This window comes from Nerophis lumbriciformis, linkage group LG30 (assembly GCF_033978685.3).
Source record: "Nerophis lumbriciformis linkage group LG30, RoL_Nlum_v2.1, whole genome shotgun sequence".
NCBI lineage: Eukaryota > Metazoa > Chordata > Actinopteri > Syngnathiformes > Syngnathidae > Nerophis > Nerophis lumbriciformis.
Genome location: NC_084577.2, coordinates 25,392,299 through 25,418,972, shown reverse-complemented (window position 1 = coordinate 25,418,972; position 26,674 = coordinate 25,392,299). Strand labels below are relative to the sequence as shown.

Below are 26,674 nucleotides of genomic sequence, written 5' to 3'. Positions count from 1 at the left end.
GGCCCTGCGATGAGGTGGCGACTTGTCCAGGGTGTACACCGCCTTCCGCCCGATTGTAGCTGAGATAGGCTCCAGCGCCCCCCGCGACCCCAAAGGGAATAAGCGGTAGAAAATGGATGGGATGGATGTTTATTTTAATGTATAATTCTGTGGCTGGATGTAATAAGGAGTCAGAAAAAATACAAATAAAAATACAATTAATTTGGATGTTTTTAGCAAAATATAGTAAAAATGTATTTAGTTATTTAAAAAAAAGAATATATATATATTTATTTTTAGGTAAGATAAACATAATAATACAATTTGTCTCTAGTCTGGATAATTTAGTTCTTGTCACCCTGTTGTCCTCCCGTCGTGAAAAAAGGCTGTCCTCACTCAGGTCCTCATGGAGCTGGAGGGGGCGTGGCCTCCAGCTCCGGCTGAAAATCGGGAGATTTTCGGGAGAATATTTGTCCCGGGAGGTCTTCGGGAGAGGCGCTGAATTTCGTGAGTCTCCCGGAAAGTTCGGGAGGGTTGGCAAGTATGGATATATCAGATATATCAGATTGTAGGTGGGTTTATTTTGTACCCTTTGCGTTCATATTTCACTGTTTGTTGCATTTTTGTTGCGTTTCGCTTGATTGCAAACATATGTCGATCAATGTTAATATTTTGTCAATATTCAGTGTTTTATCGTTCATATAAAAATGTAAAATTCCATTCAGTTTTTTAATGTCATAACGTTTTTAGCATTCAATCAGACAATATTGTGAGGTTTTGTATTAGTGTTCCTAAAAATCGATACAATGGCCCCCAGACACATTGTTTCCTCTAAATTTGGCCCCATAAGTCAAAATAATTGCCCAGGCCTGACTTAGATCCAGCAGAACCAACACTGTGAGCTTTTTACTATCAAAATTCCACCTGATCTCATTTAAAACCCTTACAGGTGTCGTCTTGGTACTGTGGTTCATCCTAAAACCAGGCTGATGTCTTTCGAACATGTTATTTATATCTAAAAAGTCGTTGACTCGGTTAGAAATAGTTTTTTTTCTGAACTGTTGCTTAAGAACTGTAAGTTGGATACAGGTCGGTAGGTATTATCTTCAAATGACCGTGAGTCTTGAACTATACAAAATATTTCAATGGTTGGAATCTGCGCTTTTGCATGATTTACTAGTTACTATGGTAATCTAATTAGTTAATATGGTCATGTAATTAGTTACTTTGGTAGTCTAAGTCACAGCAGCTCAGACGAGGCACCAAGCAGTGTGGGTGGGAAGCGTTTCCACAGAGTGTCAGCCTGAAATGCGGGTGTCAGGAACAAACGTGGAAGGGGATTTTTACAACAAAGTTCTAAAACTTAGTGATATATCACATATATCAGATTTTCGGTGGTTTTTTTTACCCTTCGCGTTCATATTTCACTACTTGTTGCATTTTTGTTGCGTTTCGATTGATTGCAAAATATGTCGATCAACGTTATTATTTTGTCAATATTCAGTGTTTTATCGTTCATAGAAAAATGTAAAATTCCATTACGTTTTTTAAGGCGGTCTGTCATAACGTTTTTAGCATTCAATCAGACAATATTGTGAGGTTTTGTATTAGTCTTCCTAAAAATAGATACAATGGCCCCCAGACACATTTGTATTCTCTAAATTTGGCCCCATGAGTCAAACTAATTGCCCAGGCCTGACTTAGATCCAGCAGAACCAACACTGTGAGCTTTTTACTATCAAAATTCCACCTGATCTCATTTAAAACCCTTAAAAGCGCCGTCTCGGTACTGTGGTTCATCCTAAAACCAGGCTGATGTCTTTCGAACATGTTATTTCTATTTAAAAAGTCTTTGACTCGGTTAGAAATAGTTTTTTTTCTGAAATGTTACTTAAGAACTGTAAGTTGGATACAGGTCGGTAGGTATTATCTTCAAATGAGCGTAAGTCTTGAACTATACAAAATATTTCAATGGTTGGAATCTGCGCTTTTGCATGATTTACTAGTTACTATGGTAATCTAGTTAGTTACTATGGTCATCTAATTAGTTACTATGGTCATCTAATTAGTTACTATGGTAATCTAAGTCACAGCAGCTCAGACGAGGCACCAAGCAGTGTGGGCGTGGTTTGTTTCCACAGAGTATTTCCAGGGCGGCTAGCCTGAAATGCGGGTGTCAGGGACAGATGTGGAAGGTTCTGAAGTTTAGTGATATATCAGATCGTAGGTGTATTGTTTTTTTACCCTTAGGTTCATATTTCGTTGTTTGTTGCATTTTTGTTGCGTTTCGCTTGATTGTAAAATATGTGGATGGAGAGGGGGTGTGACGTTCACATGTTGTCAATATTCAGTGTTTTATCGTTTGTAGTTAATAATGCAAATCCCACATTCTTTATTTTGATGTACATTCTGGGTGTCTCATTCAGTAAAAAAAATAAAAATTCCATTCCGTTTTTTAAGACGGTCTGTCATAACTTTTTTTTATTATTGTGAAGTTTTGTATTAGTGTTTCTAAAAATAGATATACCGGCCCCTAGACACATTTTTTCCTCTAAATTTGGGCCCCCCCGAGTCAAAATAACTCCCCAGGCCTGCATTAGAGCTATCTTAGCGGTTAGCATGGCTTTTTGTGTGAGCTTAAATGAATGTTTGAGCTTAAATGAATGTTGAAATGTTTAATGTTTAATGTTTAATGTTTAATTAATTTAATTTAATTTAATTAATTAATAATACTACTACTAATAATAATAATAATAATAATAATAATAATAATTTAAATAATAATAATAATAAATAAATAAATAAATAAATAATAATAAGAAGAATAATTTAATTAATTTAATTTAATTTAATTTAATTAATGTTAAATGTTTAATGTTTAATGTTTAATTAATTTAATTTAATTTAATTAATTAATAATACTAATAATAATAATACGAATAATTTAAATAATAATAATAATAAATAAATAAATAATAAGAAGAATAATTTAATTAATTTAATTTAATTTAATTAATGTTAAATGTTTAATGTTTAATTAATTTAATTCAATTTAATTAATCAATAATACTAATAATAATAATAATAATAATAATAATAATAATAATACAAATAATTTAAATAATAATAATAATACATAAATAAATAAATAAATACATAAATACATAAATGAATAAATAAATAAATTAATAATAATAATAATAATAATAATAATAATAATAATAATAATAATAATTTAATTAATTTAATTTAATTTAATTTAATTTAATTTAATTTAATTTAATTAATGTTAAATGTTAAATGTTTAATGTTTAATGTTAAATGTTTAATGTTTAAATGTTTACTTAAATGAATGTGTGAGCTTAAATGAATGTTTACCGCTTAGGTACCCAAAACGAAGATGACAAACTATGTTTTGACATGAATCGTAAATAAAATGTGTTCATGTTGATATTCCTTAATACACGAGCAAAAAGAGGAAGGCGGCTTTTAGCACACAAATGTTGAATATATTGTATCGGATGTAGTTTTCTGCTGTTTGTCCACATATTACTTTTCACTCTTTAAATCTCTTTAGTGCTCTTTTAGAAACGTCCCGTTAAAATGTGTTTTTTTTTTTTTCATTCAGTCCTGCCTTCCGAGCCAAGCAAGTATTAGCCAAAGCTCACTTTCATGTTTGTATTAAAAAGAAAGAAAGTGACAAATCAGCAACTTTCACAATGAAGCATGGATTTCAAAGAATGTGGGTCAGTTCCTTTTCTTCAGGAGAACAAAGGATTTTTTTTACAGTTTGAACTCGAAATAATGCAAATTTGGTTTTCCTTACAATTAAAAAAACAACAACTATTTAAATAGCTCTCACGGTTACTTTAAAAACAAACAAACGTGGTCATCTATTAAATTGTTACATTTTTGGGATTTATTTATGAATGTTTAAAAGAGTAATGTTGTGAATTTTTAAAGCCCTTTAAAACACTCATGATTAAGGATTATATAGAGTAAATAAACGTTGATTATGGTGTCCTCTGCTCTAATTGATAGTCCAATAATTCAAATATTTGTCTGTTGATTATTCATAGAAAAAAATATTAATAAAAAATAATGACTTAATAAACAATTCAAATTAATGACACTTCTTAATTGGGATTAATCACGATTAATCACTGAAAATAGGGATAAAACGGTAAACGGTATTAATAAAAACAAATAAAACTCACGGTAATTAGTATTACTGTATTTTTTTAATTTAAATGATCCAAAAACTGTGATTAATTAATCGCAGACCACTGGAACTGCCCATTAAATGTTAACATGAAAACAAGAGACATTAACGTTGTTCCCCATTGGCAAATGACCTACTCCAATCTAAATTTGCATAAACACTTTGCTGTCTGAGCAATTAAGCGAGGACAAATTAATATTAAATAATTCAGATTATTGGCACTTCTTAATTGTGATTGATCATGATTAATCACTGAAAATATGGATACGGTATTAATAAATAAAAACAAGTAAAACTTACAGCAATTAGTATTACTGTTTTTTAAATTTTCTTAATTAAATAATCGTAAAACTATGATTAATAACCACACTTCAGTAAACTCACGGACCACTGACACTGCTCATTTACCAGAGAAGCAAGATGGCTGTCTAGCTAGCTTAAACGCTAACATGAAAACAAGAGACATTAAATGTCAGAATAATTGCATCTAAGTTATCGCAAAACGTTGTGTTGCCATGAGTTCCCGGCGAGAAGACAGAAGCTGTCTTTGACCCTACCAAACAGAAGGCTTGTAAAACTCCACTGTGTAGGATGGGAAGCAACATGAAGGTGTTCTGTTTCTTTCATGCATTGTAATCCACATAAATATTTTGTCTTGACCCGAGAACTACACAGCGGAGAGGAAGCAGGGCCAGACTCCCCTCCAGGCGACCTTTTCTTTGAACTGGTTTTTACAACCTTTTTTTTTAACTGTTTTAAATCAAAGGCGATGGCTGATTATGACCCCCTGTCCCTTTAGAAACAGCTGTTGCCTCGTAATCGGGGAAAGTCCAAATAAAAGAGGAGGCGTACAATCTTTCGTCAGAGCATGGTACACTGTACAAGGGTACAGGTATTAATAATAACAATAATAATAATAATAATAATAATAATAATAATAATAATAATAATACATTTAATAAAAATAATAATAATAACCCTGGTGTAAACTATTTGCTTGCCTAACAGAATTGCTATTGCGACATCCAGTGGACACATTTAGAACAGCAGTTTCTTTCATTTAAAAATGCAGATCAATTTACACTTAAGGCAGCACGGTGAATTAGGGGTTAGTGCGTCTGCCTCACAATACGAAGGTTCTGGGTTCGATCCTGCGTTCGGGATCTATCTGTGTGGAGTTTGCATGTTCTCCCCGTGACTGCGTGGGTTCCCTCCGGGTACTCCAGCTTCCTCTCACCAGGCAACACTAAAATTGACCCTAGTGTGTGAATGTGAATGTGAATGTTGTCTGTCTATCTGTGTTGGCCCTGCGATGAGGTGGCGACTTGTCCAGGGTGTACACCGCCTTCCGCCCGAATGCAGCTGAGATAGGCTCCAGCACCCCCGCAACCCCGAACGGGACAAGCGGTAGAAAATGGATGGATGGATAATAATAATAATACATTTATAGCATGGAACACTGTACAAGGTTACAGGCGTACGCGTTTCTCCTCATTGAGCCAAATGTAATTCTGTCTCTGTTTGATTCCTTGCTTCTTGTCTTGTTTAATAGATGTCATCAGTGTTTGAACCTGACATTAACGTCTTTCTCTTTTGGCAAACGACGTACTCCAATCTAAATGTATATAAACACTTTGCTGTCTGAGCAATTAAGCTAGGGCCAGTTGATTAACTCGATTAATTCGATTTAATCATGCATTAACTTTTTAAATTAAGATTATTTATGTATATAAAACTCATTGTTGTATTTAATATTTGTTTACTTACTATGGTACATTATTTATTTATTATGTATTCACTGTTCTGTTACAGAGAACAAGGACATGGGATAACGTTGCTATGGTTTAGTTTAGTTTAGTTTATTAAGGATCCCCATTAGTCGACACCGCAGTGGAGACTATTATTCCTGGGGTCCATGGTATGTTAAGGGGAAGGATTAAATAAGCTCTGCTTCTTTCTACTCCTTTTCGGACGTGCTGCGATGAAACAACTGGAAAAATGTGATGCATATCACATGCATGTTCCAAATAAACTGAAACTCTGACATTCTTAAAGGGACTACCCTTTCTAAGCTCGTACGAGCACAATGTAAGGGGTCCGAATTGATTGTTATATTTGCTTACATTTTATTAAGGGTTACGGGAGCGAAGAGAGATCAGACATTATCCCTATTTACCAGACAAATCCGCTTAAATCCTGGAACCCGGCCTGTTTTGTCATCTTCTCCTCCCCTTTGTAGATATGGCTTCTTCTCCAACATGTATCATCTTTCCTCTCCAGTCCTCCACTACTACGTGTCCCCGTGAAGGTTCCCAGGGAACAGTAGGGTCAGCAGCGGGGGGGATGGTGGGGTGGACATGTTGCTGGGTAATTAACCGCCCGATTTTTAAAGACGACGATGATGAAAACGGCAGCAAGACGCCAAACAAGGGGGATTATGGCTCGGACAGCCGCCGGCGATCTGCCGAGTTCAGCAGACGTTCAAAGAGCGAGGCGGAAGAGAGGAAGGACGGACGGAGGAGATGAGAAGATGCCAAGCGGACAAGGAGCGGTGGAAGAAGTCAAATGACGGCGGAACACACACGGAGAAGAGGATCGGTGAGGCGGGGGGGTGGACTGCGTGAGAGCAAACATGGCATCTTCTAAGCAGGGACATGAAAGACGGGATCAGACTTAGACTTAGACTTCCTTTTACTGTCATTCAAATTTGAACTTTGCCGTGCAGATAAGAATGACATTTCGTTGCATTAGCTCATGGTAGTGCAGGATAAAAGAGCAATAATATGCAGATATAAATCAATCAATTACTGTACAGATAAATATATTGCACTTTTGCATATGCATCCATGTTTATGGATGTATGTTATTTTGTCTTATATTCCAGCCAGTTAATCCGTTTTTGGTGGGAATCACAGCTAAAATGTAAAAAAAAAAAAAAAATGGAAAGGGGGGGGGCAGAAAATATATATATAAATATATATATATATATTAATCCATCCATCCATCCATTTTCTACCGATTGTCCCGTTCGGTATGTATATATATATATATATATATATATATATATATATATATATATATACATACATACATACATACATACATACATACACACACACAGAGGTATATGTGTGTGTGTGCATATATATATATATATATATATATATATATATATATATATATATATATATATATATATATATTAATATATATATATATATATATATTAATACATCCATCCATCCATTTTCTACCGATTGTCCCATTCGGTATATATATATATATATATATATATATATATATATATATATATATATATATATATATATATATACATACATACATACACACACACATATATACGTATTTGTGTGTGTGTATATACAGTATATATCTATCTATCTATCTATCTATCTATCTATCTATCTATCTATCTATATATATATATATATATATATATATATATATATATATATATATATATATATATATATATATATATATATATATATAGACTTGTGCCAACGTGCCCCGCGTTGGCACAATGTATATATATATATATATATATATATATATATATATATATATATATATATAAGCGGTAGAAAATGGGTGGATGGATGGATATATATATAGTAATCAAATAATACTAAATATAATAACTAAGCAAATGATGTGTGACAAAATCCAAGAGTCGCGGGGGGGCGTTGGCACAAGTCTATATATATATATATATATATATATATATATATATATATATATATATATATATATATATATATATATATATATATATATATATAAGCGGTAGAAAATGGGTGGATGGATGGATATATATATAGTAATCAAATAATACTAAATATAATAACTAAGCAAATGGTGTGTGACAAAATCCAAGAGTATTATTTCGAATCAGTAAAGAATCTGGGTATTATCTTCGACCCAACTCTCTCGTTTGAATCACACATTAAGAGTGTTACTAAAACGGCCTTCTTTCATCTCCGTAATATCGCTAAAATTCGTTCTATTTTATCCACTAGCGACGCTGAGATCATTATTCATGCGTTCGTTACGTCTCGTCTCGACTACTGTAACGTATTATTTTCGGGTCTCCCTATGTCTAGCATTAAAAAATTACAGTTGGTACAAAATGCGGCTGCTAGACTTTTGACAAGAACAAGAAAGTTTGATCATATTACGCCTATACTGTATATGCATATATACATATATATATACCTATACTGGCTCACCTGCACTGGCTTCCTGTGCACTTAAGAAGTGACTTTAAGGTTTTACTACTTACGTATAAAATACTACACGGTCTAGCTCCGTCCTATCTTGTCGATTGCATTGTACCATATGTCCCGGCAAGAAATCTGCGTTCAAAGAACTCCGGCTTATTAGTGATTCCCAGAGCCCAAAAAAAGTCTGCGGGCTATAGAGCGTTTTCTATTCGGGCTCCAGTACTATGGAATGCTCTCCCGGTAACAGTTAGAAATGCTACCTCAGTAGAAGCATTTAAGTCCCATCTTAAAACTCATTTGTATACTCTAGCCTTTAAATAGCCCCCCTGTTAGACCAGTTGATCTGCTGTTTCTTTTCTTTTCTCCTCTGCTCCCCTTTTCCTTGAGGGGGGGGGGGGCACAGGTCCGGTGGCCATGGATGAAGTGCTGGCTGTCCAGAGTCGGGACCCAGGGTGGACCGCTCGCCTGTGCATCGGCTGGGAACATCTCTACGCTGCTGACACGTCTCCGCTCGGGATGGTGTCCTGCTGGCCCCACTATGGACTGGACTCTTACTATTATGTTGGATCCACCATGGACTGGACTCTCACAATATTATGTCAGACCCACTCGACATCCATTGCTTTCGGTCTCCCCTAGAGGGGGGGGGGTTACCCACATATGCGGTCCTCTCCAAGGTTTCTCATAGTCATTCACATCGACGTCCCACTGGGGTGAGTTTTTCCTTGCCCGTATGTGGGCTTTGTACCGAGGATGTCGTTGTGGCTTGTGCAGCCCTTTGAGACACTTGTGATTTAGGGCTATATAAATAAAGATTGATTGATTGATTGATTGAAGAGTCGCAGGGGGGCGTTGGCACACGTCTATATATATATATATATATATATATATATATATATATATATATATATATATATATATATATATATATATATATATATGTATTTTTTTATATATATTTTTTTATATATATATATATATATATATATATATATATATATATATATATTTAAAAAAAAAAAATATATATATATATATATATAAATATATATATATATATATACATATATATATATTAAAAAAAAAAAATATATATATATATATATATATATATATATATATATATATATATATATATATATATATATATATATATATATATATAATAAATCTCAGAGCTACATATAACCCCCTGGTGTCGGTTGCCGTCATCTCCCTCTGTCCAATCCTTAACAATATCCAACAATTGCGACAACGACTTATTGCTGTCAACTGAGTTTCGTTTTTGAATTATTTCTGCTGGTAGTGTGCCTCCGGATTTTTTCAACGCAAAAAATGTGCCTTTGCTCAAAAAAGGTCGAAAAACCCTGCTTTTAGTTACATATGTGCACATTAAAGAAGTTCAGCACTTTTGCGACCACCTGACAGAATTATTAATACCAAAACAGCTCTGAGAACCGCTTATCGTCCACCAACACGCCTGTTCAGATGTCGCTCGTTTTAATTAACGTGATCAAATTGGGCGACGGGAGGCGGGTGGATTTCACGGGAGACGGCGCTCGGCGGCGAGCGACTGTGCCCGATCCACCGCTGTGAAGTGTAACGTGAGCAACCCGGATAAGCCCCCCTGTGGTGTTGTCTGTCCAACAAATAAGGACACCATTTTAATGATAATTTTGCACGCCATTTTTGCACGGTTAATACATGTTGGTCATTGAGGGGAACTCAATACTACTTTCTGTTGGGATTGGCACTTTTTCCACACAATGTGGATTATGAAACAGTCCTCAACTCTATTTATGTTTATATTTCAGTGAAACAAGTTACTCCGAGGGGTGAAAAATGTAATATAAAGTGTGGTTACATGCAATATGCATCAGCATTATTTCTGGCAGCTGTCATTCGCCCTCACATGCAATTTGCATTTTTCCCCCGACAAGGTTCGGTAATTCAGAGTGAGAAAAATGTGTGAACGTGCCGGTGCAAATAGGCCTAATATTCCTCAGATAGGATAATAGCTTGCTATTTCAAACGCTGAAAGAAATCACCATCATCAAATACCGGCAACTGTGACCGACATATTGCAAATACAAACCCCAAAACCAGTGAAGTTGTCACGTTGTGTAAATGGTAAATAAAACCAGAATACAATGATTTGCAAATCCTTTTCAACTAATATTCAATTGAATAGACTGCAAAGACAAGATACTTAACGTTCCAACTGGAAAACGTTGTCATTCTTTGCAAATATTAGCTCATTTGGAATTTCAAAACATGCTGGCACAAGTGGCAAAAAAGACTGAGAAAATTGAGGAGTGCTCATCAAATACTTATTTGGAACATGTCATGACGAGGTTTTCGCAGCTTACTGCGAGGTTTGTTCTCCCGGGATGCAAACGGACTATTCCGGACAAAGCATGCAGGTAGGAACATATTTATTAATCTAACGACAAAAAAACAGGCAAAAACTCTCTAACTGTGGCATGAAATAAACAAGACTTACGTAGAGGGTTGCGTGACAATAGCAAACAACTAGCCTGAACTATAGCATAGCAAGAAACAAACAACTAACTTAACTACGGCATGGAACAACTATGAAACTGTGACATGAAACAACTAACATGAACTATGGCATGGCACAACTATGAAACTGTAAGATAAAACAAGTAACATGAACTATGGCATGGAACAACTTTGAAATTGTGGCATCAAACAACTAACATGAACTATGGCATGGAACAACTATGAAACTGTGGCATGAAACAACTAACATGAACGATGGCATAGAACAACATGAAACTGTGACATGAAACAAGTAACATGAATTATGGCATGAAACAACTATGCAACTGTGACATGAAACAACTAACAAAAACGATGGCATGGAACAACATGAAACTGTGGCATGAAACAACTAACATGAACTATGGCATGGAACAACTATGAAACTGTAAGATGAAACAAGTAACATGAACTATGGCATGGAACAACTATGAAACTGTGGCATGAAACAACTAACATGAACGATGGCATAGAACAACATGAATCTGTGACATGAAACAAGTAACATGAATTATGGCATGAAACAACTATGAAACTGTGACATGAAACAAGTAACATGAACTATGGCATGGAACAACTATGAAACTGTGACATGAAACAAGCAACATGAACTATGGCATGGAACAACTATGAAACTGTGACATGAAACAAGTAACATGAATTATGGCATGGAACAACTATTAAACAAGTAACATGAACTATGGCATGGAACAACTATGAAACTGTAAGATAAAACAAGTAACATGAACTATGGCATGGAACAACTATGAAACTGTGACATGAAACAAGTAACATGAACTATGGCATTGAACAACTATGAAACTGTGCCATGAAACAACTAACATGAACTATGGCATGGAACAACTATGAAACTGTAAGATGAAACAAGTAACTTGAACTATGGCATGGAACAAATATGAAACTGTGACATGAAACAAGTAACATGAACTATGGCATGGAACAACTATGAAACTGTGACATGAAACAAGTAACGTGAATTATGGCATGGAACAACTATGCAACTGTGACATGAAACAAGTAACATGAATTATGGTATGAAACAACTATGAAACTGTGACATGAAACAACTAACATGAACTATGGCATTGAACAACATGAAACTGTGGCATGAAACCAATAACTAGCATAACTATAGAATCAGACCTGAAACGAGCAATGACGCCAGCCCGACTGACTGGCAAAGGCGGTTTGAATAGTCTCTTGATTAGAGCCAGGTGAGCGTCCGAACACCAGCGGCAGGTGAAAATCATATGCCACCATGGCAACCAAAACAAACAAGAGTGCACAAAAAACAGGAACTATTAGAGTTAAACTAACAGAATATAACGAAAATATGATCCGGAACACGGATCATGACAGAACATCCCACAAGTGAACAGGGTAATTGGGAACAGGTGGGTGCCATGATTGGGTATAAAAGCAGCTTCCATGAAATGCTCAGTCATTCACAAACAAGGATGGGGCGAGGGTCAACGCTTTGTGAACAAATGCGTGAGCAAATCATCGAACGGTTTAAGAACAACATTTCTCAACAAGCTATTGCAAGGAATTTAGGGATTTCACCATCTACGGTCCGTAAAATCATCAAGAGGTTCAGAGAATCTGGAGAAACCACTTCCACGTAAGCGGCAAGCCCAAAAACCAATGTGACCTTCGATCACTTGCATCAAAAAGCGACATCAGTGTGTAAATGATATCACCACATGGACTCAGGAACACTTCAGAAAACCACTTTCAGTAACTACAGTTTGTCGCTACATCTGTAAGTGCAAGTTAAAACTCTACTATGCAAAGCGAAAGCCATTTATCAACAACACCCATAACTGCGCCGGCTTCGCTGGGCCCCGAGTTCATCTAAGATGGACTGATGCAAAGTGGAAAAGTGTTCTGTGGTCGGACGAGTCCACATTTCAAATTGTTTTTGGAAATTGTGGATTTCGTGTCCTCCGGAACAAAGAGGACAATAATCACCCGGATTGTTATAGGCGCAAAATTGAAAAGCCAGCATGTGTGATGGTATGGGGGTGTATTAGTGCCCAAGACATGGGTAACTTACACATCTGTGAAGGCGCTATTAATGCTGAAAGGTACATACAAGTTTTTGGAGCAACAAATATTGCCATCCAAGCAATGTTATCATGGACGCCCCTGCTTATTACAGCAAGACAATGCCAAGCCACGTGTTACAACAGTGTGGCTTCATAGTAAAAGAGTGCGGGTATAGAAGCAAAGACAAAATAACGACTATATGCGTTGGTTCCTAATAAACTGTCCACCCTGACTGACTTTAATTTAGACTTCCAATTGAAGCAACAAGCACAATTGATTTGACATCTTGTTCAGTAAAGGGAGAAACAGGCAAAGAACTATTTGGCCGGATAATGTGCTAAATCCTGCTGGAGCCTCAGTGGAAGCCAAGCATATTGATCCAGTTTGAGGTTGGATCAGTCCGTTTAAAATAGAATTATGACCAATTGTCAAAAAACAGGGCGATACGACTGACAACTGTCACGATATAAGTGTTTAATATTGGTCAATATCGATATTTATCGATATATTTTTTAGGACCTATGGAAAATAAAGATCAGGAGAAAAATATATTGACCGTCCTCCGATTGTAAGCCCGTCAGCAGAAAGGAAATAAAATGTCAACACAAGCATGGAAGACAATGACAATAATAATCTCTGGAATATGTAATAAATGCTTCAAAACGTGTAATAAAATAGTGCAAAGTGTGAAAATGTAAACATGGAGAAACCTGAGAATAACTACTTTCTGGAGGTTTAGTGCCAGGACGTTAAAGCAGTGTTTGTTAACCATAGGGCCATTAATATGAAGAGGTTAATTATGTCATGATGTGGTTTGTTCTCCCGTGGTGCAAATGATTTGGACCAGACATGGCGTGAAGGTGAAGACATATTTAATTTTAACACTCAAAAAAAGAAACAAACAAAAGGCGCTCACAGTGGAGGTACAAAACTTGGCTATAAACACAAAACTTGCACAAAGGCAGAAACTATGAACAATGAAACAAAAACACTAACTGTGGCATTAATAAACAAAAACTTACTTGGACGTGGCATGACGTGCGCAGAGGTAAACAGAGTGTGACAGGGGTATGATGTCGCCAGACAGACAGCCTGGCAACTGGAAGCTTAAATAATAGTGACATGATTAAAGACAGGTGCGTAAGTCGTGAGGGCAGGTGAAAACTAATGGGTTGCTATGGTGACAAACAAGAGTGCACAATGAGTCCAAACGTGGAACAGGTGAAACTAATGGGTAACCATGGAAACAAGTCAAGGGAGTGAAAAGCCAGAAACTAAAGAGTCCAATAACTAAACTAAACAAAACATGACTAAAACAAAACATGATTACACAGACCTGACAAATTAAGTGCAAAAACAATGACTAAAATTTAAAAGCTGTATTTTTCGTTGTCAACACAAGCATGGAAGACAATGACAATAATAAACTCTGGAATATGTAATAAATGCTTCAAAAAGTGTAATAAAATAGTGCAAAGTGTGAAAATGTAAACATGGAGAAACCTGAGAATAACTACTTTCTGGAGGTTTAGTGCCAGGACGTTAAAGCAGTGTTTGTTAACCATAGGGCCATTAATATGAAGAGGTTAATTAAGTGCAAAAACCATGACTAAAATGTAAAAGCTGTATTTTTCGTTGTCAACACAAGCATGGAAGACAATGACAATAATAATATCTGGAATATGTAATAAATGCTTCAAAAAGTGTAATAAAATAGTGCAAAGTGTGAAAATGTAAACATGGAGAAACCTGAGAATAACTACTTTCTGGAGGTTTAGTGCCAGGACGTTAAAGCAGTGTTTGTTAACCATAGGGCCATTAATATGAAGAGGTTAATTAAGTGCAAAAACAATGACTAAAATTTAAAAGCTGTATTTTTCCTTGTCAACACAAGCATGGAAGACAATGACGATAATAAACTCTGGAATATGTAATAAATGCTTCAAAAAGTGTAATAAAATAGTGCAAAGTGGGAAAATGTAAACATGGAGAAACCTGAGAATAACTACTTTCTGGAGGTTTAGTGCCAGGACATTAAAGCAGTGTTTGTTAACCATAGGGCCATTAATATGAAGAGGTTAATTAAGTGCAAAAACCATGACTAAAATTTAAAAGCTGTATTTTTCGTTGTCAACACAAGCATGGAAGACAATGACAATAATAACCTCTGGAATATGTAATGAATGCTTCAAAAAGTGTAAGAAAAATAGTGCAAAGTGTGAAAATGTAAACATGGAGAAACCTGAGAAGAACTACTTTCTGGAGGTTTAGTGCCAGGAAGTTAAAGCAGTTTTTCTTAACCATAGGGCCGTTAATATGAAGAGGTTAATTAAGTGCAAAAACAATGACTAAAATGTAAAAGCTGTATTTTTCCATGTCAACACAAGCATGGAAGACAATGACAATAATAAACTCTGGAATATGTAGTAAATGCTTCAAAAAGTGTAATAAAATAGTGCAAAGTGTGAAAATGTAAACATGGAGAAACCTGAGAATAACTACTTTCTGGAGGTTTAGTGCCAGGACGTTAAAGCAGTGTTTGTTAACCATAGGGCCATTAATATGAAGAGGTTAATTAAGTGCAAAAACAATGACTAAAATGTAAAAGCTGTATTTTTCCTTGTCAACACAAGCATGGAAGACAATGACAATAATAAACTCTGGAATATGTAATAAATGCTTCAAAAAGTGTAAAAAAATAGTGCAAAGTGTGAAAATGTAAACATGGAGAAACCTGAGAATAACTACTTTCTGGAGGTTTAGTGCCAGGACGTTAAAGCAGTGTTTGTTAACCATAGGGCCATTAATATGAAGAGGTTAATTAAGTGCAAAAACAAGGACTAAAATTTAAAAGCTGTATTTTTCCTTGTCAAGACAAGCATGGAAGACAATGACAATAATAAACTCTGGAATATGTAATAAATGCTTCAAAAAGTGTAATAAAATAGTGCAAAGTGTGAAAATGTAAACATGGAGAAACCTGAGAATAACTACTTTCTGGAGGTTTAGTGCCAGGACGTTAAAGCAGTGTTTGTTAACCATAGGGCCATTAATATGAAGAGGTTAATTAAGTGCAAAAACAATGACTAAAATGTAAAAGCTGTATTTTTCCTTGTCAACACAAGCATGGAAGACAATGACAATAATAAACTCTGTAATATGTAATAAATGCTTCAAAAAGTGTAATAAAATAGTGCAAAGTGTGAAAATGTAAACATGGAGAAACCTGAGAAGAACTACTTTCTGGAGGTTTAGTGCCAGGACATTAAAGCAGTGTTTGTTAACCATAGGGCCATTAATATGAAGAGGTTAATTAAGTGCAAAAACCATGACTAAAATTTAAAAGCTGTATTTTTCGTTGTCAACACAAGCATGGAAGACAATGACAATAATAATCTCTGGAATATGTAATAAATGCTTCAAAAAGTGTAATAAAATAGTGCAAAGTGTGAAAATGTAAACATGGAGAAACCTGAGAATAACTACTTTCTGGAGGTTTAGTGCCAGGACGTTAAAGCAGTGTTTGTTAACCATAGGGCCATTAAAATGAAGAGGTTAATTATGTCATGACTGAGACTATGGCGTGGTTTGTTCTCCCGTGGTGCAAATGATTTGGACCAGACATGGCGTGAAGGTGAAGACATATTTAATTTTAACACTCAAAAAAAGAAACAAACAAAAGGCGTTCACAGTGGAGGTACAAAACTTGGCTATAAACACAAAACTTGCACAAAGGCAGAAACTATGAACAATGAAACAAAAACACTAACTGTGGCATTAATAAACAAAAACTTACTTGGACATGGCATGACGTGCGCAGAGGTAAACAGAGTGTGACAGGGGTATGATGTCGCCAGACAGACAGCCTGGCAACTGGAAGCTTAAATAACAGTGACATGATTAAAGACAGGTGCGTGAGTCGTGAGGGCAGGTGAAAACTGATGGGTTGCTATGGTGACAAACAAGAGTGCACAATGAGTCCAAACGTGGAACAGGTGAAACTAATGGGTAACCATAGAAACAAGACAAGGGAGTGAAAAGCCAGAAACTAAAGAGTCCAATAACTAAACTAAACAAAACATGACTAAAACAAAACATGATTACACAGACCTGACAAATTAAGTGCAAAAACAATGACTAAAATTTAAAAGCTGTATTTTTCGTTGTCAACACAAGCATGGAAGACAATGACAATAATAAACTCTGGAATATGTAATAAATGCTTTAAAAAGTGTAAGAAAAATAGTGCAAAGTGTGAAAATGTAAACATGGAGAAACCTGAGAAGAACTACTTTCTGGAAGTTCAGTGCCAGGAAGTTAAAGCAGTTTTTCTTAATATGAAGAGGTTAATTAAGTGCAAAAATGGTGACTAAAATTTAAAACCTGTATTTTTCGTTTTATGAAGAGGTTAATTAAGTGCAAAAATTATGACTAAAATTTAAATGCTGTATTTTTCGTTTGCACTTTCATATTATTTAAGAAGCATACATATTATTATTATTATTAATTTAGTTCCAATGTATTTACATTAGCACTGCGTAATTATATGTAAATGTATTATGAGTCCCTTCTTTTGCAGTATATTTATTTGATTAGTATTTAATTTCATAATCAGTCTGACCTCAGCCTTGCAGTTTACAAACCCCGTTTCCATATGAGTTGGGAAATTGTTTTAGATGTAAATATAAACAGAATACAATGATTTGCAAATCCTTTTCAACCCATATTCAGTTGAATGCACTCCAAAGACAACCTATTTGATGTTCAAACTCATAAACTTGATTTTTTTGTTTGCAAATAATAATTAACTTAGAATTTCATGGCTGCAACACGTGCCAAAGTAGTTGGGAAAGGGCATGTTCACCACCGTGTTACATGGCCTTTCCTTTTAACAACACTCAGTAAACGTTTGGGAACTGAAGAGACGCATTTTTTAAGCTTCTCAGGTGGAATTCTTTCCCATTCTTGCTTGATGTACAGCTTGAGTTGTTCAACAGTCCGGGGGTCTCCGTTGTGCTATTTTAGCCTTCATAATGCGCCACACATTTTCAATGGGAGACAGGTCTGGACTACAGGCAGGCCAGTCTAGTACCCGCACTCTTTTACTATGAAGCCACATTGATGTAACACGTGGCTTGGCATTGTCTTGCTGAAATAAGCAGGGGCGTCCATGGTAACGTTGCTTGGATGGCAACATATGTTGCTCCAAAACCTGTATGTACCTTTCAGCATTAATGGCGCCTTCACAGATGTGTAAGTTACCCATGTCTTGGGCACGAATACACCCCCATACCATCACACATGCTGTCTTTTCAACTTTGCGCCTAGAACAATCCGGATGGTTATTTTCCTTTTTGGTCCGGAGGACACGACGTCCACAGTTTCCAAAAACAATTTGAAATGTGGACTCGTCAGACCACAGAACACTTTTCCACTTTGTATCAGTCCATCTTAGATGAGCTCAGGCCCAGCGAAGCCGACAGCGTTTCTGGGTGTTGTTGATAAACGGTTTTCGCCTTGCATAGGAGAGTTTTAACTTGCACTTACAGATGTAGCGACCAACTGTAGTTACTGACAGTGGGTTTCTGAAGTGTTCCTGAGCCCATGTGGTGATATCCTTTACACACTGATGTCGCTTGTTGATGCAGTACAGCCTGAGGGATCGAAAGGCACGGGCTTAGCTGCTTACGTGCAGTGATTTCTCCAGATTCTCTGAACCCTTTGATGATATTACGGAGCATAGATGGTGAAATCCCTAAATTCCTTGCAATAGCTCATTGAATCTACTTTTATACCCAATCATGGCACCCACCTGTTCCCAATTTGCCTGTTCACCTGTGGGATGTTCCAAATAAGTGTTTGATGAGCATTCCTCAACTTTATCAGTATTTATTGCCACCTTTCCCAACTTCTTTGTCACGTGTTGCTGGCATCAAATTCTAAAGTTAATGATTATTTGCAAAAAAAAAAAAAATGTTTATGAGTTTGAACATCAAATATGTTGTCTTTGTAGCATATTCAACTGAATATGGGTTTATATTTACATCTAACACAATTTCCCAACTCATATGGAAACGGGGTTTGTATTTCAGTATTGTTATTGTTTTGCATCCCCTGTAGTAATAAATAATACCTAGTGCCAAATATGTTTAGGTGAAAATAAAAGAAAACACTACCAGGAGAATGTGGAAAGGACCTGTATCTGTCTGCAGGTTCCAAACAAACCTAAACCAAAACCATTAGCAAAACAAGTGTTCAGTGGTCCTTTTTTTTTTGTTGCCGACAGACGCTGAAACAGACAATTGTACTCGTGAAGCTCATTTAAGTCAAAACGACCACATTAAATGCTCTGCTGGATTCAAAGCGAATGACAATTTACTGTCAATTAGTGCAAAAATCTGGCACCCAAAAAAAAACAAAAACCCAACCAATTAAGTAAGAATCTGAAAAGAACAAAATCAATAAACCATAATAGCAACGATTAATCAAGCACCATGACAGTAATTTAGTGACGAGCGCAACAAAAGCTCGGCCTGCGATTTGTGTTCCTCTGCAGAACTCTTCATCTTTTCAGCTGATTAGATATTTACCGCCGCCTGACTGGCGCGTCTCCACTCGTAACATCTATCATCTGCTCCCTTCCACAAAGAAGCTCGCCGATTATCAAACGAGCAAATGCACACAGTCACTGTGCAGCATCCTGAGGCGTTTTGCTAACGAACCTAAAAATACTGTCGACACACACACACACACACACACACAGGCAGAGAAAGTGTAGACACGCCAACCTGTACACCAGTGTGTCGTCCCCCGAGCTGTTGTACTGGACCTGGAACATCCTGACTCCTGACACGGGCGCCTGGCTGCTCCACCTAATGAGGGCAGAGTTCCCCGTCAGCTCCACCAGCGACACCCGCCGGTCCCCCGCCCGCGTCTCGTTGCCGGGGGCGGACCCTTTCGACGAGGTGAGGATGTCGGAAGGCGCCGGCTCCCGGGTCTCCGACGGGTCCCGGCTGCGGCTCGTGCTGTTCGCCAGATGCGGCGTGGGCGTGACGAACAGCTCCACCCTGCCCGTGGACTCCCCCGCGGCGTTGGAGGCGATGCAGGTGAAGTTGCCGGCGTCCTTGAGGGAGGTGACGTTGATCTCCAGGCTTCCGTTCGGGAAAACCAAAGTTCTGAAAGAAAAAAATAAAGTGTCAATTAACTGTAAAAAAGAGGTATACAAACCCCAAAACCAGTGAAGTTGGCACGTTGTCCATCCATCCATCCATCTTCTTCCACTTATCTGAGGTCGGGTTGTGGGGGTATCAGCTTAAGCAAGGAAACCCAGACTTTCCTCTCCCCAGCCACTTCGTACAGATCCTCCTGAAGGATCCCGAGGCGTTCCCAGGCCAGCCGGGAGACATAGTCTTCCCAACGTGTCCTGGGTCATCCCCGTGGCCTCCTACCCGTCGGACGTGCCCGAAACGCCTCCCTAGGGAGGCGTTCGGGTGGCATCCTGACCAGATGCCCGAACCACCTCATCTGGCTCCTCTCCATGTGGAGGAGCAGCGGATTTACTTTGAGTTCCCCCCGGATGACAGAGCTTCTCACCCTATCTCTAAGGGAGAGCCCCGCCACCCGGCGGAGGAAACTCATTTCGGCCGCTTGTACCCGTGATCTTGTCCTTTCGTTCATGACCCAAAGCTCATGACCATAGGTGAGGATGGGAACGTAGATCGACCGGTAAATCGAGAGCTTTGCCTTCTGGCTCAGCTCCTTCTTCACCACAACGGATCGATACAGCGTCCGCATTACTGAAGACGCCGCACCGATCCGCCTGTCGATCTCACGATCCACTCTTCCCTCACTCGTGAACAAGACTCCGAGGTACTTGAACTCCTCCACTTGGGGCAAGATCTCCTCCCCAACCCGGAGATGGCGCTCCACCCTTTTCCGGGCGAGAACCATGGACTCGGATTTGGAGGTGCTGATTCTCATCCCAGTCGCTTCACACTCGGCTGCGAACCGATCCAGTGAGAGCTGAAGATCCTGGCCAGATGAAGCCATCAGGACCACATCATCTGCAAAAAGCAGATACCTAATCCTGCAGCCACCAAACCAAATACCCTCAACGCCCTGACTGCGCCTAGAAATTCTGTCCATAAAGGTTATGAACAGAATCGGTGACAAAGGGCAGCCTTGGCGGAGTCCAACCCTCACTGGAAACGGGTCCAAGCTCTGACACTGATTATACAGGGAGCAAACCGCCACAATAAGACAGTCCGTTACCCCATACTCTCTGAGCACTCCCCACAGGACCTCCCGGCGGAGGAAACTCATTTCGTCCGCTTGTACCCATGATCTTGTCCTTTCGGCCATGACCCAAAGCTCATGACCATAGGTGAGGATGGGAACATAGATCGACCGGTAAATCGAGAGCTTTGCCTTCCGGCTCAGCTCCTTCTTCACCACAACGGATCGATACAGCGTCCGCATTACTGAAGACGCCGCACCGATCCGCCTGTCGATCTCACGATCCACTCTTCCCTCACTCGTGAACAAGACTCCGAGGTACTTGAACTCCTCCACTTGGGGCAAGATCTCCTCTCCAACCCGGAGATGGCGCGCCACCCTTTTCCGGGCGAGAACCATGGACTCGGGTTTGGAGGTGCTGATTCTCATCCCAGTCGCTTCACACTCGGCGGCGAACCGATCCAGTGAGAGCTGAAGATCTTGGCCAGATGAAGCCATCAGGACCACATCATCTGCAAAAAGCAGTGACCTAATCCTGCAGCCACCAAACAACAATTTGAAATGTGGACTCGTCAGACCACAGAACACTTTTCCACTTTGCATCAGTCCATCTTAGATGAACTCGGGGCCCAGCGAAGCCGGCGGCGTTTCTGGGTGTTGTTGATAAATGGCTTTCGCTTTGCATAGTAGAGTTTTAACTTGGCAGCATGGCAGTTATGGCTGCCATCAGAGAGCCGCTTGTAACAGTGAATAATGTATGGATTTGCCTCTGGATTTCATTATTAATTATATAAATTGTTTTAAGTAGACTGTGGATTTTACAGTAAAAACCTTACATTTACAAAATTTTACTGTAAAATAGTGTTTTATTTTTTTTTTACATTTTACGGTAAATAGACAAACAGTACCACTGTTTTTTGGGGTTTTTTAGGGGGGTGTTTACAAAAAAAGCTGGCAGCTTAGTTGCCAGAATTTTTGTGTTAAATTGACATTGGTTTTAACAACATTATATTGCTCATGGAAAAACAGTAAAAAAAAAATTTGTATTCTGGTGTCAGTTTTTCTACCGTAAAAACAAATGTACCCTCTTTCCATTTACAGTAATACACCGTTAAAAACAGCAACCGTAGATTTTACAGTCAGAAACTGGCAGCTCAGTCAACAGAATTTTAACGCAAAAAAACCCGTGGTAGTTTTTTTTCTAAGTAATAAGCTGTAAAGAACATGGTAAAATGTATTGTAATTTTTATTAATTTGATGGGTAGATTATTTTTACTTAGACAAAAATATGTTTGGAAAGTATGATAATATACTGTAATATTTGTTGCAATATTGGATACTATTAAAGTTGAAAAGGTATGCAATTTCAAGCAGTGCATATATTTAAACACAACAGAACAAATACCCAGAACCCTTTGAAAAAAATCTATTACATTAGTGAGAAAATATGAAGTACTTTATTGACACATCATTTCCAGGTGTTTGCGGGCCAGATAAAACGATGTCACCTGGCAGAGAATGGCGTTTTATCGGTATTTGCGCCTGGACTCTTCACCCTCGTTAGGGATGAAGAATAGAAATGACTCGTGTAAATACATACCTTGTGCTATTGGATATAAGTCGGCCCTCGGGACTGATCCAATGTACTTCCGGTTCTGGATCTCCATTTGCTTTACATTTGAGGCTGGATGGCTGACCTTCCATAGCCACGGTCTGAGGGGACTTGCGTGTCAACACTGGCGGATCACAAATAAATTCCTAAAGGACAAAAATCAAATATTGACATTCATGTTTTCCTGATTTAATTGATATTGTTTTCCCCATACTTACCTCTTCGGGTATGGTCCAGAAGTATTTAGCGCAAAGGTCTTGGGGCGATGCACATGTCTCCAAGTCGTCCTCTCTGGTCAGTCTCCGCAACCACAGGAGTTCACAGTTACAGTGAAGAGGGTTCCCGCCGAAACTCAACACCAGCGAGGACAGAGGACTGCCTCTGGATTTTGCATAAACTGGTATTCTCAGGAAAAGTGGGTCAGGGGGGATTTTTTTCAGTTTGTTGGATGTCATATCCAGCCTGCGAAGAGAAGGGAGAAACTGATTTTGCAGACGGAGATAACCCAGAAAAACTGAGAGATAGTCACTTTTAAGACGTTAGCTTTGAACCCTGCGGCTTATTAAACAATGCGGGTAATTTATTTTTATTTTTCTTGGCTAACGGCCATAATGTTTTGTGTTCTATAGTTTTTGTTCAACACAAGCAGAGACACTGGAATGGTGTGTTATTGTTTGTGCTATGGCGCCCTCATTTGGACGAGTTTGTTCACTGCAACTCCCTGCCTTCGTCCTCTGCCCTGGATGATCCTTTCTAGCTCCCTCCAAGTGTGACCGGTCTGCTTGGCTTAAGTTTCAAGGTCCCATCTCCACGTGTTCCTTGGTCTTCCTCGCTTCCTCTTCTCCTGGGCATTCCAGGTCAGGACCTGGCGGGTGATGTTGGTTTCCTTCCTTCGGGCAGGGGTGTCAAACTCAAATACAGAGTGGACAAAAATGTAAAACTGAACGAAGCCGCGGGCCAAGGTTGAACAAATAAACCTTTAAATAGGGACCCAAACAAGTTTTGCATTGAATATTGAACAAGCAAGGCTTATATAACTTTATAGTGACATGCAAAATCGAGTTTCAAATAATAATAATAATAATTAAAAAATATCAATGGCATATCATATACATTTTAAATAAAAATTGAATGCCTCTTTTCTATTTGCAGCCTTCTGAGGTAAATATCGACATTAACTTTTTCCACAGGCTAATAAATCTGAAAATAAAATAACAATGAATAAACCAACCATTTAGGTTTTTAAACTGCTCAATTTGCACAAGCCAGATACCTGCCATCTTTTCTTGGATGCTAGTTCATTAATGTCGGGTCTCAGGCTTTGAGCTGAGGCAACCTTCATTATCGAACGAAGGTGTTCTACAGTCATTATATCTCGTAGTCCGCCCGGACCACAGTCTTGGGGGCGTGCCTTAAAGGCACTGGCTTTAACATCGACTACGAGCTGCCGTCACGTCTGCTTTTCATCCATTCTAACAACGTGCCGGCCCGATCACACAATATATGCAGGCGTTTGTATGCACAAACATGTGAATGCAACGCATACTTAATCAACAGCGATACAGGTTACACTGAGGGTGCCCGTATGAACAACTTTTACACTGTTAGAAATGTACGCCACACTGTGTGAACTCACACCAAACAAGAATGACAAACACATTTTGGGAGAACATCCGCACCGTAACACAACATAAACACAACAGAACAAATACCCAGAAACCTTTGTAGCACTAACTTTTCCGGGACTCTTCCCCCCACCCACACACACACACACACACACACACCTTGTAGCGTCTCGGAAGATTTAGTGCTGCAAAGGGTTCTGGGTATTTGTTCTGTTGGGTTACGGTGCGGATGTTCTCCCGAAATGTGTTTGTCATTCTTGTTTGGTGTGGATCACAGTGTGGCGTATATTTCTAACAGTGTAAAAGTTGTTTATATTGGCACCCTCAGTGTAACCTGTATCGCATGTCGATTAAGTATGCGTTTCATTCACTTGTGTGTGTGTGTGCAGAACCCGCACATGTTATGTGACTGGGCCAGCACTCGTTGGACTGAATGAAATGCGGATGTGACTATTATTGGGAGGGGCAGTGAAATTGGGAGTCTTCCGGGAGGGTTGGTAAGTATGAGAATTAGCGGTGAATGAGGCGGGCCAGAGTTTGACACCCATGCCTTAGGGTGTATCTTCTTCTCCTGATATTTTCCTCCACTGGCTCATGGTTTGTTCATTGCCAGAGATCTTTGTTGCTGATGGTTTCCGGCCGGTGGGTCTTGAGAATTATTCTCAGACAGGAATTGATGAACGTTTGTACTCTCTTGGTGGTGTTTAGATGTATGAACCACCACAACGGCTGCGATGGGCGGAAGAAGGCACCCCCACATCCATGTGAGCCCAGTTATGGGGCAATAACAACCCAAGACCTCAACGGTGGAACAGGCGGAGGATGACTGCTAACCCTATGGAGCGTCACAACGGCTGGGATGGCAGAAAAGGGTCCCAAGTCGTCTTGGACTCCATGCCACTGGACCCTGACCCGGATATGTCAAGGATGGTGTGGTGACTGTCTGTGCACCAGTCTCCCCACGTTAAACAAAGTCATGCACAGGCATCCTCCATAAAGGGATACCCCCAGACCAGGAGGACCGTCATACTCGCTTCGAGTGACCGCCGATGATGATGGTGTTTTTTGTTGATGGCCATGTTTCAGTTTCGTACAGCAGGACAATCGTTCAATTGTTTACTTTATTGGTCCCCGAGGGGAAATTCCGATTTTCAGCACAATCCCATTCAAGAGCAGACATACGCCCGTTAGAAAGTTGGGGAAAAGGTAAACGCTGAAGGTAAACATAGAACCCACAGAACCTTGCAACAGAGGGGAAGGATGAGGGGCTACCTTGCTCAGCCATCCATCACCCCCACCAATGGGGTGAAGCGTCATACTTGATGTTTGAGATGAACAGGCAAATCTTGGTGCGCGTCGCGATGAGGTGGGATCTCCAGATGTTCTTGAAGGCGATGAAGGAAATGGGTATGGGTTTTTACATCCGTGTCCATTACCCTCTGTTGGTTCACCACACCGCCTAGATACCAGAAGGTCTCCACTTCTTACAGGTTGTTGTCGCCAAGCTTCACTGGCTCTGTGATGGTAGAGTTGATCTTCAGAATCTTGGTCCTCTGGGGGTGGCTATGGAGGCAATCTCTGTCCGGGTCATGGAGCTATGACCAGAGGGTCCACTGGATGCTGGTCTTCTTTCCGTCCGTCGTCTGCTTCTTCACCCAGGGGGGAAATGTACTTGCGGTATCAATGCCTTGAACCTAAAGTAAAACCGTCTGTAGCGCGTCCGGTCAAAAGGATTCTTCATTCATTACTCTAAGCTACATTTGTAAGTTTACAATATAACTATAACTAATTATTTTTACTAAACCGTCCCATGTGTGATGTCTGTAAGAGTGTTTGTATCCATATTTGTACATGCTATCATAATTAATGAAGCGAGCATCGTTAGCATTAGCTATTATGCTAACACTTTTACAAGTGTCTGTGTTAGTATTGTTAACTTGCAATGGCGTTATTTTTGCTTTGTTTCAGTTTCAAAAATTCCTCAGTAAGTTCCCCAAAACGTCACCGTGGAGTTATTGAGTCTGTTTAGCTGATTGGAGAGCTAGATTCCGCAGCTCGTCGGTTCATGATGATGACTACCATGAATTGATTAACGTGAACCCCGACTTAATTAAACAAGCTGAAA

General features: G+C 38.7%; 1 protein-coding gene across 2 annotated transcripts in view; it reads right to left on the bottom strand.

Annotated features, from left to right (window-relative positions):
* The window catches only part of LOC133572813 (leucine-rich repeat and fibronectin type III domain-containing protein 1-like protein), a 585,384-nt gene that overhangs the window by 213,007 nt on the left and 345,703 nt on the right, over nucleotides 1-26,674 (bottom strand). For both annotated transcript variants that reach the window (XM_061925840.1, XM_061925841.1), the window contains 3 exons: nucleotides 23,143-23,386; nucleotides 22,913-23,070; nucleotides 19,866-20,252 (listed from right to left, as the gene is read on the bottom strand). In XM_061925840.1, the coding sequence (XP_061781824.1) occupies nucleotides 19,866-20,252; nucleotides 22,913-23,070; nucleotides 23,143-23,386 (789 nt within the window). The remainder of the gene's footprint in view (nucleotides 1-19,865; nucleotides 20,253-22,912; nucleotides 23,071-23,142; nucleotides 23,387-26,674) is intronic.